We start from the raw sequence: 14,623 nt of genomic DNA, 5'->3' as shown, positions 1-14,623 counted from the left end.
GAAAATCCGGATAAATGTGCAATGCGCACGAACTACGCAATCTCAGATCGTAGGTCGTAGTTTGGCTAGCTTTTAGATTTGTTCGCGGAGTAATTTTTTTTTAATACGGAAAAACAGGGGATTGCCAAGAGTTCGAGAAATAGGGGGCTCTGCCCGAAGAGACTGCAAGAGTCGAAGAGACTATATACCGAAGCGGCCCCTTAAAAAGAGGGCAACTACGATGGCCTTTCGTTCTTTCGATCGGACAGCCATCCATTTTTTGGCCACGTTGTTCCCCCTATTCTTTTTCTATGTCACTTTGTCAGGATTGACGAAGAAGAGTCGGCGAACGATCATTTCGATTATATTTTGTCGATTCTACATTTAAATTGATTTTTTTCCTACTTAATGATATGAAAAATCCCAGTTCAGTCAATTTAACAAGATCGATCTACCATTAATATTCTTGACTTCTAGTGACTTATTCGCTGTCTAATCTCAGACTTCTTGGATTTCTTTTAATGTTCCGTTTTGCCTGTTCTTTTTGCCCCTTTCCAGGTTTAGGTGGATCACAACAGGATCCATTTTTTTTTTTTCAAGTCGTCATGAGTATTTGTCGCAGATCTTGCTGGACTTGTTGGTAAGGATGTCGTTATCACAGAGATGAGGAGGATCCCTGAATCGGGCCGTCATTGAGGGGCATCAGGTGGCAAGGGTGATAGCCGTCCACATCCTCCACCGGGGGACAGCACAGGACGTGATCGTGCGATCCTGCCCGTGAGCAATCTCCCATCTCATCTCTGTCTACGATTCGTGTGTAACCATATTTATCGTCGGGTGATACTTTTGTATTTAAACAATGAATTGTAGGATATCGAATAAGTAATATAAAACGAGACATGTGACAACTAACACAATTCAATTTAATACCTCTATACATTTTCTGTACAGGTAAAAAATGCTGAACATCTCGCATCGAATAACAAGTAGGATGAAAAGGAAAACATATTTACTTAAATAAACAGTACAGGAATATAACAACAGAAATAGGCGTTCGAATCAATTGTACATAAAATTTCATTGGTCTTAACTTAGATCTTTGACCCATATTAAATTTAGCGTCGTTACTTGATCGGAGGACACGTTCCAATGTTTTATGGAATGGAAAGATACTTACGTTTGGCCAATTTATACATTTAAATGTTTTAACGAGTAATTTCGGTGACGACGGCTAATCGGTAATACAACAGGGAGAGTTAATATAATTGAAAGAAAGAAACTAACATTGGACGATGCGAGGCTTCAAGAATCCGAAACTAGAAAAAAATGGTCTAAGTGGACGCAATGATTCGTTAATAAGAAGAAAATTAATTACACGTGTTGTTATATTTAAAACAGCTAAGTGGACGTGTGTATCGTAAAAAGCAAATGCTAACCCAGCTAGCACGAGGGTACCAAAAGGAGTCTTTTAAGGCAATTCTACAATTATTATATGTCAAGAAAGTCGCCTTTTGAGACTCCCATGCCGCCGGGGAGACACGCGTTTCGTTAAAAAAAAAATCTGAGACAGATACAATGGTATATAAATAAGGATAACAACTGTGCGTAATAATCATAGTAGTGTTCGGCTGTTCCAGATACGCATGGCCAATCGAATCCAGCCTCGGTATGCATAATAGATCGCTAAAAGTACCAAAGACTACAGTCGACTAGTGGATACCATCTCGCTGGATTCGACGAGACACTATTTAGGAACTTGAATAATGCCACTGTGCGCGCATACATATAGAAAACGGCACGAAAAATACAATTACGAAGAGAGAGAGAGAGATAGTGGGAGAGGGAGAGAAAAAATAAACACACGGAAACGCAGCCGAGAACCAGTGGAGAGTCCGCAGCGGGTTCCGTTGGTCCGCAGCGGCGTCTCTCCTCCTCGAAGAAAATTTTCCCATAAGAGTATCGTTGTACGCGCTCACACCCTCAAGAAAGGAAACTGAGAATAGCATCGACAACGATCCAAGAGCGGGTAATACTTTTCAACGGTTCTCAATAGTATCCCCATGACGATTATTCCCCCATTATGGGTATCGCAGGCCGCGCCATGTATTATTGTTCGGAATCGGTTTTCGAAGGAGCCTTCGCGGGGCCGGAGTTTTTCACCTTTCGCTTCGGAGGGACGGGAACTTCGGCATTCCCGGCCGGCGGAGTTTCCGGGACGGATTTGTCCACCTCCAGAGACTCCGAGGGCTTCGTCGAGACCTTCTTCGCTGACTTCGCCACCGTCTTCGGCTTGCTCGCCACGGCGGAGCCTTCCGCGCCATCTTCCGCCTCCTTCGGCTTTTTTGCGACCTTCTTCGCGACCTTCTTCACGGTCTTCTTGCCGGAGGGGTCCGCCTCCGCGGAGTCCGATGGCTCCTGCTCGGTAGACGACTTTTTGACGACCTTCTTCGTGGTCTTCTTCGTGGTCTTCGGCTGGGCCTCGGCACCGTCGCCTTCCACGGGAGGACTCGTCGGAGGCGTGGGTTCCGTGACGGTCGGCGTTGCGGGAATCTTGATCTCCTTGGTCCTGGTAGGCCTCACGGGACTCTCAACCGTCGCGGAATCCGCCGACGAGGACGAGGATCTCGGAGAGCTAGAGACGGGAGTGGAGGGCACGTCTGCCGCGCCGACCCGAGACTCCGGACTTTTGGACTCGAGAACTGCGACTTCGGCTGCGGATTCAACCAGGGCCGACTTCTTCGCCTCTTCGGATTCTACAACCGACCTGGTGGTTTCCTGCTCCTCCTCCGACCTTTCGGTACCTACAGGGACCACTGGCCTCGTGGGAGGTACGACCTCCACCCCCTCCGCCGTTGTAGGAGACGTAGGACCCGAGGCCAATCCATTTATAGCTGGCAGGTCCCCGTCGACACCGTTTATACTTCCCACGGGAACGTCGGCTGTTCCATCGCTCGAGGTGGGCCGATCGAGTGGTTCGATCAGAGTCTCGGAGACGGCGGTGGCGGACTCCTGGACAGGCGCCACCACCGAAGAGAGCGCTTCCTCGCCCACCGGCTTTGCATCCTCCGACACCGACTCTTTCAGATCTGCCTGAAGAACGGATTCCGCGACCTGGATAGGCACGGGACTTTCTACGGACTCGACAACCCCCGCAGGTTCTACAGTCGCGGAGGGGACAGCGTCGATTCGTGCGACTTCAGGAGTCACTGCAGGTGCAGGAGGGTCAACTCGCGCAGTTTCTCTAACTGTATCCACCTCTTTGGTAACCGGGGCCTCGGGAATAATTTTCCCAGGAGAAGGCAACTCTTCCGATGAACCAGGAACCACCGATGCCGAGGTTCCCGACGACTCGGGAGCTCGCGGGGTCGCAGCTTCGATTGGCCCTTCCTCGGCTCCTGCGGCGGACGGACGAACGGCGGAGATATCTCGCGGAAGAGTCTGTTCGAGAATGGAAGCAGCGGTAGATTCAAGAGCAGCATCGAAGGACATCCGTTGCCGAGGAGAGTCGCCAGATTCTCTTGCCTCTTCGGGGACTTTTGCAGCGATCGCTTCGGCCTTAGGTGGAGCGGTCTCGGCAGTCGTTCTTGCTGGTTCATCCGTGAGATGTCTAGGAGTTTCCGAGGATGCTTGGCCTAGGGCGATCCCCGCGAAGGGATGTGGCGACGCAATTACTGCAGAGGGTTGTTTCAGAGCCACGGCGGTGCTGGTCGGGCTCGTTGGCTCCGCCGTTATCTCCTTATCAGCGGAAGAGGTGAACGGCTCTAGAGGGGGTCCCACTGGTACAGGTCGCGTTTCGGCAGGTACCTCCGAAGAGGGCTGCTTTAGGTCCGTCGTGGCCGATTCAGAGGACTTTTCGACGGTTTCGGTTTTCGGCGCGGAAGGCTCCTCCGGGGAAGGTGCACCGGAGGCTTCGAGGAGTCCCTCGACACCAGGTGAAGGTTCCCCTACTTCGGGGGTCTTGGGCGTTCCTGTGGAGGATTGTGCGGGAGGGACGGGGTCGAGAGGTGGTCCGGGAACTTTTGGCGCCGTTTCTGCTACAGACGTTGAGACAGGTTTTTCCGACAGTGTTTCCGTAGCTATAACTGGGGGAAACAAAAATATGGAGACTTTAGAGATGACGTCGAGGCTTTTAATGCGTGCTGGGGGACGGGGTCCAAACTCGAGAATATGTGCATCCGATGGCGTTACGCTCTGTCGGGGTTTCGTTGGGTTACATGACGCTTGTGATCACTAAAAGATGATACATTAATGAGTGACCTTCGCCCTAACTGCGAGGACCGTGTGTATCGAGGCTACTCGAGTTATGAATTAACGTGCACTAACGACGACCTGATTCCTTGAATGTGCTCTCTTGGTTTTAGATGGAAGCGGTCTAAGCACGGAAGTAGCATCGACAGGCCATGTTTAGCGGCATAGACATGCTTGGACTGGAGAAGCGAAGTATGATAAAACCCTGGTGGAAAAAGTTGCCTGGAAATTTGGCAAGAATCATGATATCAGGAAACTCTCCCAAGCGATCTACTCTATTTTACGGTCTCATGCGGATGCTTAAGGCGATACGAAAGGGTCATTCCGTTATATCAAAAACACCTTAATCTAGCAGAAATGATCGTTTTACAAATTAATCGGATAAGACGGTGCGAGATGTGTCGTGCGGCAAGACATGCGGATACGCAAAAACAGGTGGAAATTATGAGTGTATACGTCGTTTTTATAAATATTGACAAATAATTATTTTAAAAGCCCGTCGCGAGTCACGCGTATACACGCTCGTGCAGCCTACGGAAACGACGGATGATGTTTCGGATTAATAGAATGTTTCTCGAAGAGTGGACGCGAAGTCGTGGCGAGTTTCTTTTTCTTTTTCGTACGGCTAGTGTGGCGCGTGTTTAGTATGAGCACTTTATATATTTACCCCAGTAAAGCAAAACGACAATACAAGACGCAGCAATGCTATGGCGCCATGGTCTGTTAGTTGCTCTCCTCTGCTCCTGTGTCAAACACTAAAACTTAATCAACGTCCTGCCTCTCGCTCGTATCGATGATTACCGGAATATAACGCGACATATCGATCCGATATCGACTCTTCCATATATCACTGCGAACGATCTCGGTAGCGCATGCTGCGTTATGACCAAAATATATCGATTAAAAAAACACTAAGCTCGTTTGATGGATCGTTAATAGCTTTGCACCGTGAGCACATCGAGTACAGATCTCTCCAAGGTTGACTTCTTCGGCTTATCCGCGACTTATCTCTAACTTCCTAATTCGGACCTCTAGTTTCTAAGTGTTGTTTTTTATAAATAAAAAAAAAACGCGACGTAGTACATTATATCGCATCGATTAAAATCATTGACTTTTGAGAATCGATAGATCGGGACGCGACGTACCTGACAAGAGATCAGCCGTTTGCTCCTCAGGTTCGGTAGAAGCGGTTTCGCTCGTTTCGGTCTTTGTAGTTTCCTTCGAGGCCGTTGCTTCATCCTGGGAGGTTAATGCTCGGTTATCGGAATGATCAGAATGATCGGAACCCGGGTTATTTCGATCGGCGTGACTCTACTCACCACTTCCTTGGGTGGGCTCTTCTGCTTCTGGGGGGGCCGGGAAAGGGTCTCCAAGATCTTCTTCCAGATATTCTCGAAACTGTCGCGGCCCATGTAATCGATTTGGCCCTGTTCCCAGCTCTGCTTTCTCATGTGCTCCTCGAAGGCGATTTGCTCCGGACTCCTGGCCTCGCCCAAAGTCAGTTTTGCCAGGGCGCCCGCAAGCCCAGTCTGCCGACAAGAAACGCGTAGGGATGTTTCACTCACCGTCCGGTACCCTCTCAAATTTCTCGCAATTAGATTTAACGTGTTATCGGTTCACATCTTGAAATGCAACCAAGCGGTTATATCTTAAGCCCTGCGGGGAGTACCCATGCCATCTCGGTACCGTAATTACTGTCAAGCAAGAAATAACACTAAGCAACGCTTTACAAGCATCTCTATGTACAACTCTCTTTAGTTAATGTAAATCATTTTGAAAAGTTACGTCAAGAGGATTTCGTGCCCTTGCGGTGAAGTGTCTTAACGCGGTAACTTAAAATTCACACGAGGTCGGTAAAATATAATTATCTAACTACCGGTAGAGTGAGGACCCTTAGGCGAGGGTCATTTAAGGGAATGCAACGAAGTTTACTTACATCTTTATTTTCTAGTCGCCCCGTTAATTTCTGATTGGACTGTGTTGCTACAATTGCGGGTACAGTGCAGGATTCACAGGGAGGGGGAACACTTTGTACGTGATCGTCGGTCCGTCCGTCGGTCATATCGTCACGGACCGTCTCGTGATCGCTCTGCCAGTTCGTCACTGGGCAGGTAACTCTATCTCCCACATTGCTATAATCGCTATCCCGATGATTATGTACATGTTCTGGAATACGGTTTTCCACGTGACGATGCTCAACGTGCTCCTTCCTTTGCTCGTCAGGAAAATGATCGCGATGACGCGGATGATGCTCTTCAGGGTGCGCGTGTTCACGATGACGACTTTCATGATGCTGACGGTGATGGTGCGAAGTCTTATCATGAGAGAAATCGTGGGTACGTTCTTGATGGTGATACCTATGCTGATGAGGATGATGATGTTGCTCCTGCTGGGGAGGATGATGACGAGGATGATAGGAACGATCGTGTTCGTGTACCTGAGTCTGAGAATGTTGATGTTCGCGTATGTGATGCCGATGATGAAAATCTTGATGACGTTCGCGATTTTCGTCCCGATCGTGCGCGCGGGGACTTTCGGGCCGTTCCTCTTGACGCTGCTGACGATTATCGTGATGTCGAGCTTGATGAACAGGTGGAGGTTGATGTAGCACGTGACAATGATCGTGGGAAGAGTCGTAATGAATTTCCGGTCGCGGTGGAGGATGGTGTTCCTGGGGATGGCTTTGATCGCTGTATGGGACCTCTTCACTTGGAGCGGGTGGATAATATTCGGAAACGGACTGACTATGGTTTTGTTGCGCAATGTAGTATCGCGGAACGGGTTGAACGGTCTCGTATGTCGGGCTCGATGAGTTCTGACAGCGGCTTTCGTCTTGAGGCGATTGATATTGACACTCGTGGCAGACCGGACAGTAATATCGATGATTATCACCTTCCTGCTTATCGTCGCTCGGGAAATGATCGCGGTGCGGAACGTACGTTTCCCAAGGGTCCTTAAACTCGGAGAAATCTGGCTTCCTAACACTGTCGGCCGTTAACTTGTCGTTATCGGAGGAGGGAGGCAATTGGGGAGGGATGTGCAACGGCGGGGGAATGATTTCGTGCCAAAGTGATGCCAAAGTGCTCCTGGCCTATGCAAACGTCATGCCAAAACAGAAAAATCCACACTCAATTGGTTAGTTACAAACTAAAGGTAGTGGTGTCCAATTCTGGACATGGTGAACACTGTTAAAAGCTGTCCTGAACGTTGACTGAGGGCCGGTTGCACCAACAATTGAGTTAAAATCCTTAATCAAGGATTACTTAACGCACAATCAAAATTAATCGGTTACCAAACCACTAATTCGAGATTAATTATAGTTAAGAAATCTCACCCTAATTACGGTTGGTGCGATTGGCCCTGAGGGAGATAGCGCGAGGATGTTTTGGTGCGCTTAATTCGTGACAGAGACGGAAAAAAAAAGATCGTATCCCTCGAGAAAAATCAGCACAGCTTTTAGCCGTTTCTAAGAAACGTCAAGTGCAAAGGTACAAGGGGAAAATATACCTTGAACCCCAAAGACATCCCAAAGGAAAATGTTACTGTATACCGGATGCAAATGCAACACACATAAAACAATGACAAAATATAGGAGTTTCGGGAGGTGATAAGGTTCAAGGTACATTCCACATGACTTATGTAATAATGCGGTAAAAAGTGCGCTATAAAAAAAGTTTACTTTACGGGTACTAGTATATCGAATAACTAGAACTTTATACAAAACCCACATGCAGTAAAGGCATCTGCCAATCATCTCACATTTGCGACACGTGTCGATGTACTATTTAACGTTGTGCAGTTAAGTTTGCAGTAATATTACCGATCACCGGTTTACAAGCCTGTGGTTATCTGCTAATAATATTCAGTGGTGAATATACGGTGCAGAAAATGTGGGAAAAAAAAAAATAGATAATCTCCGTGTTGAATGTCATTACGGATCGACGATTTGCATGCCTGCGTCATCTACGTACACCGATTGAGATCGCGACCCGCATCAAAACGGAGATCTATCCGAAACTTCGGAGAGAAGCAAGCCACGCCAATTTCGAATCTTACCTCGTAAAATCGGTGCTTCCTAATTTCAGTGTTAAGCTTGTAAAATCAATGTCAGACGAATAGTTTCGAGTCTACGCGGGGGTCGAGGTCGTCGACGGTAAGTATTTGAGATGGAAACGATTTATAGTTGCAGCGAGTCGGCTGACAGAGAGTTACACTCACCATAACGGGGGACAACTGAGGGTGTACGTGCTCACAGAATATATTCCACCAGTTTTGCAAAAGTGGCTGCAAGTGGTTGCAATCCGGTGGCGGCTGAACGATGCCGGTCACGGTGTCGAAATATTGAAGCCACGGTTTTGCGGCGCCGATGAAATGAATGATCCTGACATCCTCGCCGAATCTGTCGCGAAAAACTGACATTAGCGTCGCCGTAGTCATCGATGGCAGAACGGTTAATTTAATTCACCATTACCCTCCTACGACGTGGCGCATATTAAGTACATATGTAAACTGAGAAAAAATATCATCGAACCCAAGGAACGGATCGTTCATTCGATAATTATTTAACTGAAATTCGAATAAATTAGATGCCACGTACCTTTGGAATTACGACGATTTATTTCAGTTCATATGAGTAAAATAATTATTCTTTGTATAAACAAACTGTTTCTTTCGACCGATGAATTTTTTTTCTCTCAGTGCATATATTATACGTATTTATATACGTTACGTACACGATAAGGATATGCCCGAATCGGCCTTTAAGGGAGCCTGGACCCTTCGAGTGACCGGAATTGAATTTAACCCTTCTAATTACGACCGATCCACTCACTGCTTGAATGCAGGAAGATAGGAGTACGTCGCGGTGGAGCACATGTTGTAGATGAAGGGCAGATGCTTGGAGATGTCTTTGTGGGCCCAGTCGCTGAAATAGGAATTCAGCAATCCCTGGTCGCCGCCGTCGAAGGAACCCTTCGCGGCGGCGAACGCGGTGATGGATGCAAAAGTCTGTTGAGAGGGCTTGAAGACGAAAACGCCGGAATTGAAGCAATCGGGCCAGCCAACGTCGGGTGCCGCCGACAATTCTTCTCGCTCGAACAACTCGTCGCAATTTCGGATCACCTGAAACGGGAAAACGAGGCGATTAGAAATGTTCCCGCGTATCGCGCAAAAGCCGACACTCACCAACGTGTCGGCATCGAGGAACACGCATTTCTCGTACTGTGTGAGTCTCCAACAGTGCAGTTTTGTGAACGTGATGCCCAACTCGGGTCTTGCCAGAAGAGCCAGGTTCGTTTCGTCCTTCGAGTCGAGCACGTTCACCTCTTGTACCAATGAGAACACTGCCGCCAATTTTTCCCTGGCATGGAATTCAATTTGTTAATATCAGCGCCATTGACTTTAGATGCCGAAGTAAAAAGGAAAAGAAAAAAAAAACAAAGAAAGGGCGTAATCGAAAGTTTGATCTCTCGGTATCCACCCTGATAAAAATGCCCATGTAAATTTGCATACTCGGTCATTGGTTATCTCGATTCCACGTTAAGTTACGGTAAAATTGTTTCCGTAATATCGTATTCGGTATCTGAGTTAGATTATAGAAAATTATACCATAACGTTACATTAAATTCAAGTAAAGATACACCCATACGGTGAATATCCAACATTAGGTGTATTTATACATGTTCTAATTCGTAATTCTTCCATTTTACGTTTTTTTTATGTAAAACTTAAGTTATAAGGTGTGTAAAAATGTAAATCGGATTTCAGGCCATTTCGGAGTTCTTCGCGTGACCGTTCCGACAGTTTGAAAAACGGTCTAGGAAACGCGTTAATGCCACTTGAAAGTTTACTCAATGTCAAGTACTTGGTCTTTGACCACTTGGCATCGATTCAGTTTGGCAGCAGGGATCGAACGAGAGGCTGCGAAAAACGGATGCGTTGACGTTGGAGTTACGAGAGGGAGATATATCTTTTTTTTTTCATGCCACTTTTTCCTGCAGGCGAGGAGAAAAAGTTCTTTGCCGCGTGGTGTTACATCCGGGCGTTCGGTTACACGTAAAGGGATCATTACCTCATGACATCCGTTACACCCGGTGTAACTAAGACCGCTAAATCGTGTTTAGCCCCGACTCGACGTAACGAGTGTGCCAGGACCAGAGCTCCCAAGGAATAGGAATCATTTGTGGCCAGGGTCACCCACGCGAATCCTGGAAGAAATGAGAAAAACACCGTAATTAATGATCCTCGCCGCTAGACGGTTAAACATAAAATTGTGAAAATTTGTACCGCTCTCGCATCGCGATCTACCCCAAGAACAAAGAGAGCAGGAGTTGCTCGAAAACGAGCGACAATAAATAAAACGACTGCGCAGTAGAGTCGGCGAGTGTGCCAAGGAAAATCTATCTCACCGCTAGCACCTACGTTTCATTTAAATCGGATGCGACGCGTTTGCGAAACCGGCCAATAAAGTTATGGCCTCGGAATAAGCGGTGGGTCGGGAGTTTTCGCACTTTCCGTGAAAAAAAAAAAATAAATACATATATAAAATGTTCCAAGGGGAGTATCTCTTTCGTGAATTTTCCCCGACACCGTCGTCGACCCACCGAGCTCCAAAAAGTCGGAATTCCATCGTAGATCCGAAATCGCGTCGGTTTAATATTAGAAGAAACGTTTATGCCAAGGTAGTTATGCTTCTCTATTTTTGACATCATGGAAGGTCGACCCGTCGGGATAAATAACGTTAATAAATTAAGATGATCCTTGAAAAGACGACGAGGAAATTTCACACCTCGAGGGAGGCCATCTCGAGGCAGTCCAGAGTGAATTGGATCGGTTCGAGATGCTCCATCGAAGCAATGCCAAGTTATACGGAATTGCGAGGCACGTCGTCATCTATTTCGCGAAAGCAAAGAATGCGTCCAGGCGGAGGAAAGAAAAAGTCGGAGAAGCACCGGCAGAGAAAATTGGCTTTCGACCAAATCGCGATATATTTAGCTTCCTGACGTTACGCGAATTCATTCTCACGGTATCGGGAGAGTCGAAATTCGTACCGTTTAAATGTATCGTTTAATGCGATAATTATTCGACCCGGATCAAATCGGATGCGACAATATATTCCAGGGACTCCAAATATTGAATATTTTCGATGAAATATATATATTTCTTCGGTACCATTCGAAGAAATATTTCCTTGGCTCGATGAATTCTTATTCTTAAGGTATAAATTTCTGGAGTAAAATATTTGTAAGGTGTCTCCTCGGTCGCCGCGTCTTTCATGGGGCGGTCGAGATATGTCGGGATATGTCTGGCGAATTGCACATGCACGTAGATAAGTACCAAGGGGAACAATGACTCATAAGCGTCGGACGCGGCCGGAGGTTCTCTCTCTCTCTTGGATCGGATTTCTAACTACCGGTCTTCTCGAAAACATTAGAAGCCACGACAAGCCTCGGTGTCAGAGCCGCTCGAGTGAAGGCGACGCAGGAAATCCAAGGAAGGGCCCCTCGTGTTATGTCACCGACGGCACCCCTCGAGGTTCGGAACGTTCTTTTATCTCCGAATTCGCCGATAAAAGACGAGACCGAATTAAATTAAATTAATCGGATATAATTCCTCTCCTGATTCGCCAAGACCCGCGCCGCCGCGTGCAAGCGACCGTTCTCTGGGAAATTTTCAATCGGATATTTCCACGTTTAGAGAATAAACCGTCCTTGGCGCGGGTGACGGAAAAGACGAAGGTTCTTTATCTTGGACGTCGGTAGAGAAATTCGAGCGTCCACGTATATTCGGAAGCTTCGGTTGGAGCGATTTGGCGCCAACCTCGATATCGGCCGGGCAGATTATGGGGAATATCGGCGTTCAATCCGCCGAGTTGGGTCGGCGATTTCGAGGCCTCGTGGCCTCAGCCGAGTTCGCGTAAAAATAGCGATTTATCTCGGCTTTGAGAGACGCGGAGGTAGAGAAGGCGCAATATTATGATACGGGGAAGAAACCTGAGAGCCAGAGTGCCGGCGTCGTTGTACCGCCACTGGTTTATATTTATACACACCGGTCGGCTTATAATAGCAAGGCTAGCTTCACATTTGTACAAAACGCACCCATGCACCTTGTCTTAGGTCATGCACCGTCTGTCGGATCGAGTCCGTGTCGAGATTTCGGCCTCCACGTGCTCTCCGCGGCTCGGACGATGCTTCCATTTTTTTTCCTTCGAATCGCGATAGACCTTGAACGGATAATCTCCCCCTTTTCCCGCACGAACGGGAACATTATCGCGACATTCGAGCAAGAGCGTCTTGCCGAGGTGTCCGACGTATTAAACCCTTCCAATGTGAATCCGGAGAGAAGACGCGACTTTGCCGACCCCTTGTATATCGATGCGCTAACCGGTGCAATTCGTCGAAGCTGCCGATAGTATCAATTCCTATTCATGATTTTTCTTATCTCGAGTGGAATTGCTCTCGCCTGGGGGGAGGAATAACCAAAAAGGCGACGATAGCGATCGTCAACGTTCGCGTCGGATAGACGAGATCGCAGACGGCCGATTACCGAACCGAGACGATTTGCATACGCATTCTTTCGACACGTGGGATCGATATCCGTTGTCGGTAAGAATAGACTCGGCGAGACAATCGGGACGCCCGATATTGCGACGATTAATCGTCCAAATGGCGATCAAAGAACGACCTCCCTCTCGGTCCTCGGATTAATATTCGTTTCCGAGGCTGCGCCCTTAAAGAGCGGCGGAAAAGCAAAAGAAAATGAGGAAAACTAACCGAGGGTGGACGGAAACGCGGCGCGTTCGTCGAGTCGAAGGCCTGGAGCGAATACAAGGGGATGTTCCCGAATTAACACCGGGCTCTTTAAATAGGCGGGATCGAAATGGAGTAAATTTGGAATTCCACGTCCGAAAGATCCGCTCTCCCGCGTCCTCGATATTTAATAGTTATCGCTATCACTTCGAAGAACCTTGCCCAGGTATTTTTATATACATTTTTTTTTTTTTCTTAGATATAATTCAACCAGAACGGAAAGGCAATAAAATATCACGTTTACAAATCCAAGAATATCCTCGACGTTCTCGTCTATTAGGCTCGAACAATCCGGAGCCGTGGAGAGAGATAAAAAAATGGAAAAAGCGCCCGACAGCTGGCAAGGAGCCGCAGTTTCTCCCGCGAGGAGGGCCAGGAATAAACCCTGGAACTGCTGGCAGTGCCGAATTAACCTGCGACGTCGGAGGTACAGCTACGACGGGTTAACGGCGCGTTTCCTTATAGGATGCACCAATTTTCGAATTTTCGCATTCTCGAATTTTCGATTCTTCGAATCTTCGCTCCAACTCCTGAACCAACGGGCCGCAATGTCACTCGCGACTCTTCTTGGCGCGTCAATCATTTGCGATTATTTCATTAGCCCCTCTCGGGTGACACTCCTGTAAACATTGCAAGTGTCGGGTGAGCTCTTCTCAATCCCGAAGTAGTGATCATTTGTGATAATTGCGCGCCATCGCTTAGCGCCCAACTGTCGGCGGGTCACGGAGGGGATCTTCGGGCCGCTTGCACAGGCACAGTTTCTTTTTACCGGAAACGATGTAGTTTTTATCTATGTACATTGCATGCGGGAAAAAGGGCGATGCGGGTGCAGGGTTCATTCATAAAATCGAGCGCGACGCGAGCGTCGGTTATACGTGCGCCGCGTATTGCCGCGTAAACGGCAGGCGCATGCGCGTCGGGGGACGAGCCGCAAAGATCGGCGCGCGAATCGGTGGCGCGAGAAAAAAAAAAGGAAAACACCGGCGCATGGTTACCTAGGGATTCGGGCGCGGGAGAAACCGAAGGGGGGTCCGAATTTTCGGGACGAAGGCCAGAGGGGCGTCGCGGCGACGGTTGATCGACCGGTTTCGCGCTGGAAGAGCACTCGAAGGTCATTGGGTCAAGACCAGTTGCCGGCGCCGTTGTCGCCGTCCGAGCCGCGGCTCGGCCGACGCCCGCGACCGCGAGGGGACCTTCACTTACCACCCATGACTCCTGCGGATTTACCCTCTTCGAGTGACTCTACAACACACCCACCACTTGCTGACCCCCGTGTAACCGGCAAACGTCCTCCCCCGGCAGATGCCGCGATACGAGTGACGGTCCGGCGCCCGCGGCGGGCCACCCCCCACCCCGCGGCCCGCATAGGTCGCGACTCTACCCACCGAGCACCGACGGCGCCTGACGGCGCCCGACCGAGACCAGACTTTGCCGACAGCCCGAGTCGCTACCTCCCGAATCCGCTCGGTACTCCCTAGATGGCGCCACAGGTCTCGGGGGGATATTTCAAATTAAATTACCGTTAATCAAGATCCTAACGATTCGGAAGCTGCGCATCTCCGTCGAAACCAAGAGCGGCCGGGATTGCC

General features: G+C 48.4%; 1 protein-coding gene across 4 annotated transcripts; it reads right to left on the bottom strand.

Annotated features, from left to right (window-relative positions):
- Positions 1–879: 879 nt before the first annotated feature.
- LOC105698619 (cardiomyopathy-associated protein 5) lies at positions 880–14,338 on the bottom strand. 4 transcript variants are annotated; one of them, XR_001103937.2, is made up of 10 exons: positions 14,238–14,338; positions 10,298–10,433; positions 9,412–9,586; positions 9,059–9,348; positions 8,446–8,626; positions 6,164–7,318; positions 5,547–5,756; positions 5,373–5,466; positions 4,895–4,982; positions 3,925–4,061 (listed from the first exon to the last, which is right to left on the bottom strand). XR_001103937.2 is itself a non-coding variant. In XM_012422999.1 (9 exons), the coding sequence occupies exons 1-9, from the start codon at positions 14,242–14,244 to the stop codon at positions 2,086–2,088; spliced, it is 4,224 nt and encodes a 1,407-aa protein (XP_012278422.1). In that variant the 5' UTR covers positions 14,245–14,338; the 3' UTR covers positions 880–2,085. The 4 variants fall into 4 exon arrangements, 2 of the variants coding, with proteins under 2 accessions (XP_012278422.1, XP_012278424.1); XR_001103938.2 differs by having other exon boundaries at positions 4,895–4,970; XM_012422999.1 differs by lacking the exon at positions 4,895–4,982 and having other exon boundaries at positions 880–4,061.
- Positions 14,339–14,623: the final 285 nt, after the last annotated feature.

Source organism: Orussus abietinus, unplaced genomic scaffold (assembly GCF_000612105.2).
Source record: "Orussus abietinus isolate OABI.00-Male unplaced genomic scaffold, Oabi_2.0 scaffold31, whole genome shotgun sequence".
Lineage (NCBI taxonomy): Eukaryota > Metazoa > Arthropoda > Insecta > Hymenoptera > Orussidae > Orussus > Orussus abietinus.
The sequence above is the reverse complement of the archived record's forward strand: the minus strand, read 5'-3'. Positions and strand labels throughout refer to the sequence as shown.

Coding starts and splice junctions, on each gene's coding strand:
- LOC105698619 (XM_012422999.1), bottom strand. Junction 7,319..8,445: donor CTCAGTTGTCCCCCGTTATG/GTGAGTGTAACT, acceptor ACGTTTGCATAG/GCCAGGAGCACTTTGGCATC. Junction 4,062..5,372: donor AACGGCTGATCTCTTGTCAG/GTACGTCGCGTC, acceptor TGTTTCCCCCAG/TTATAGCTACGGAAACACTG.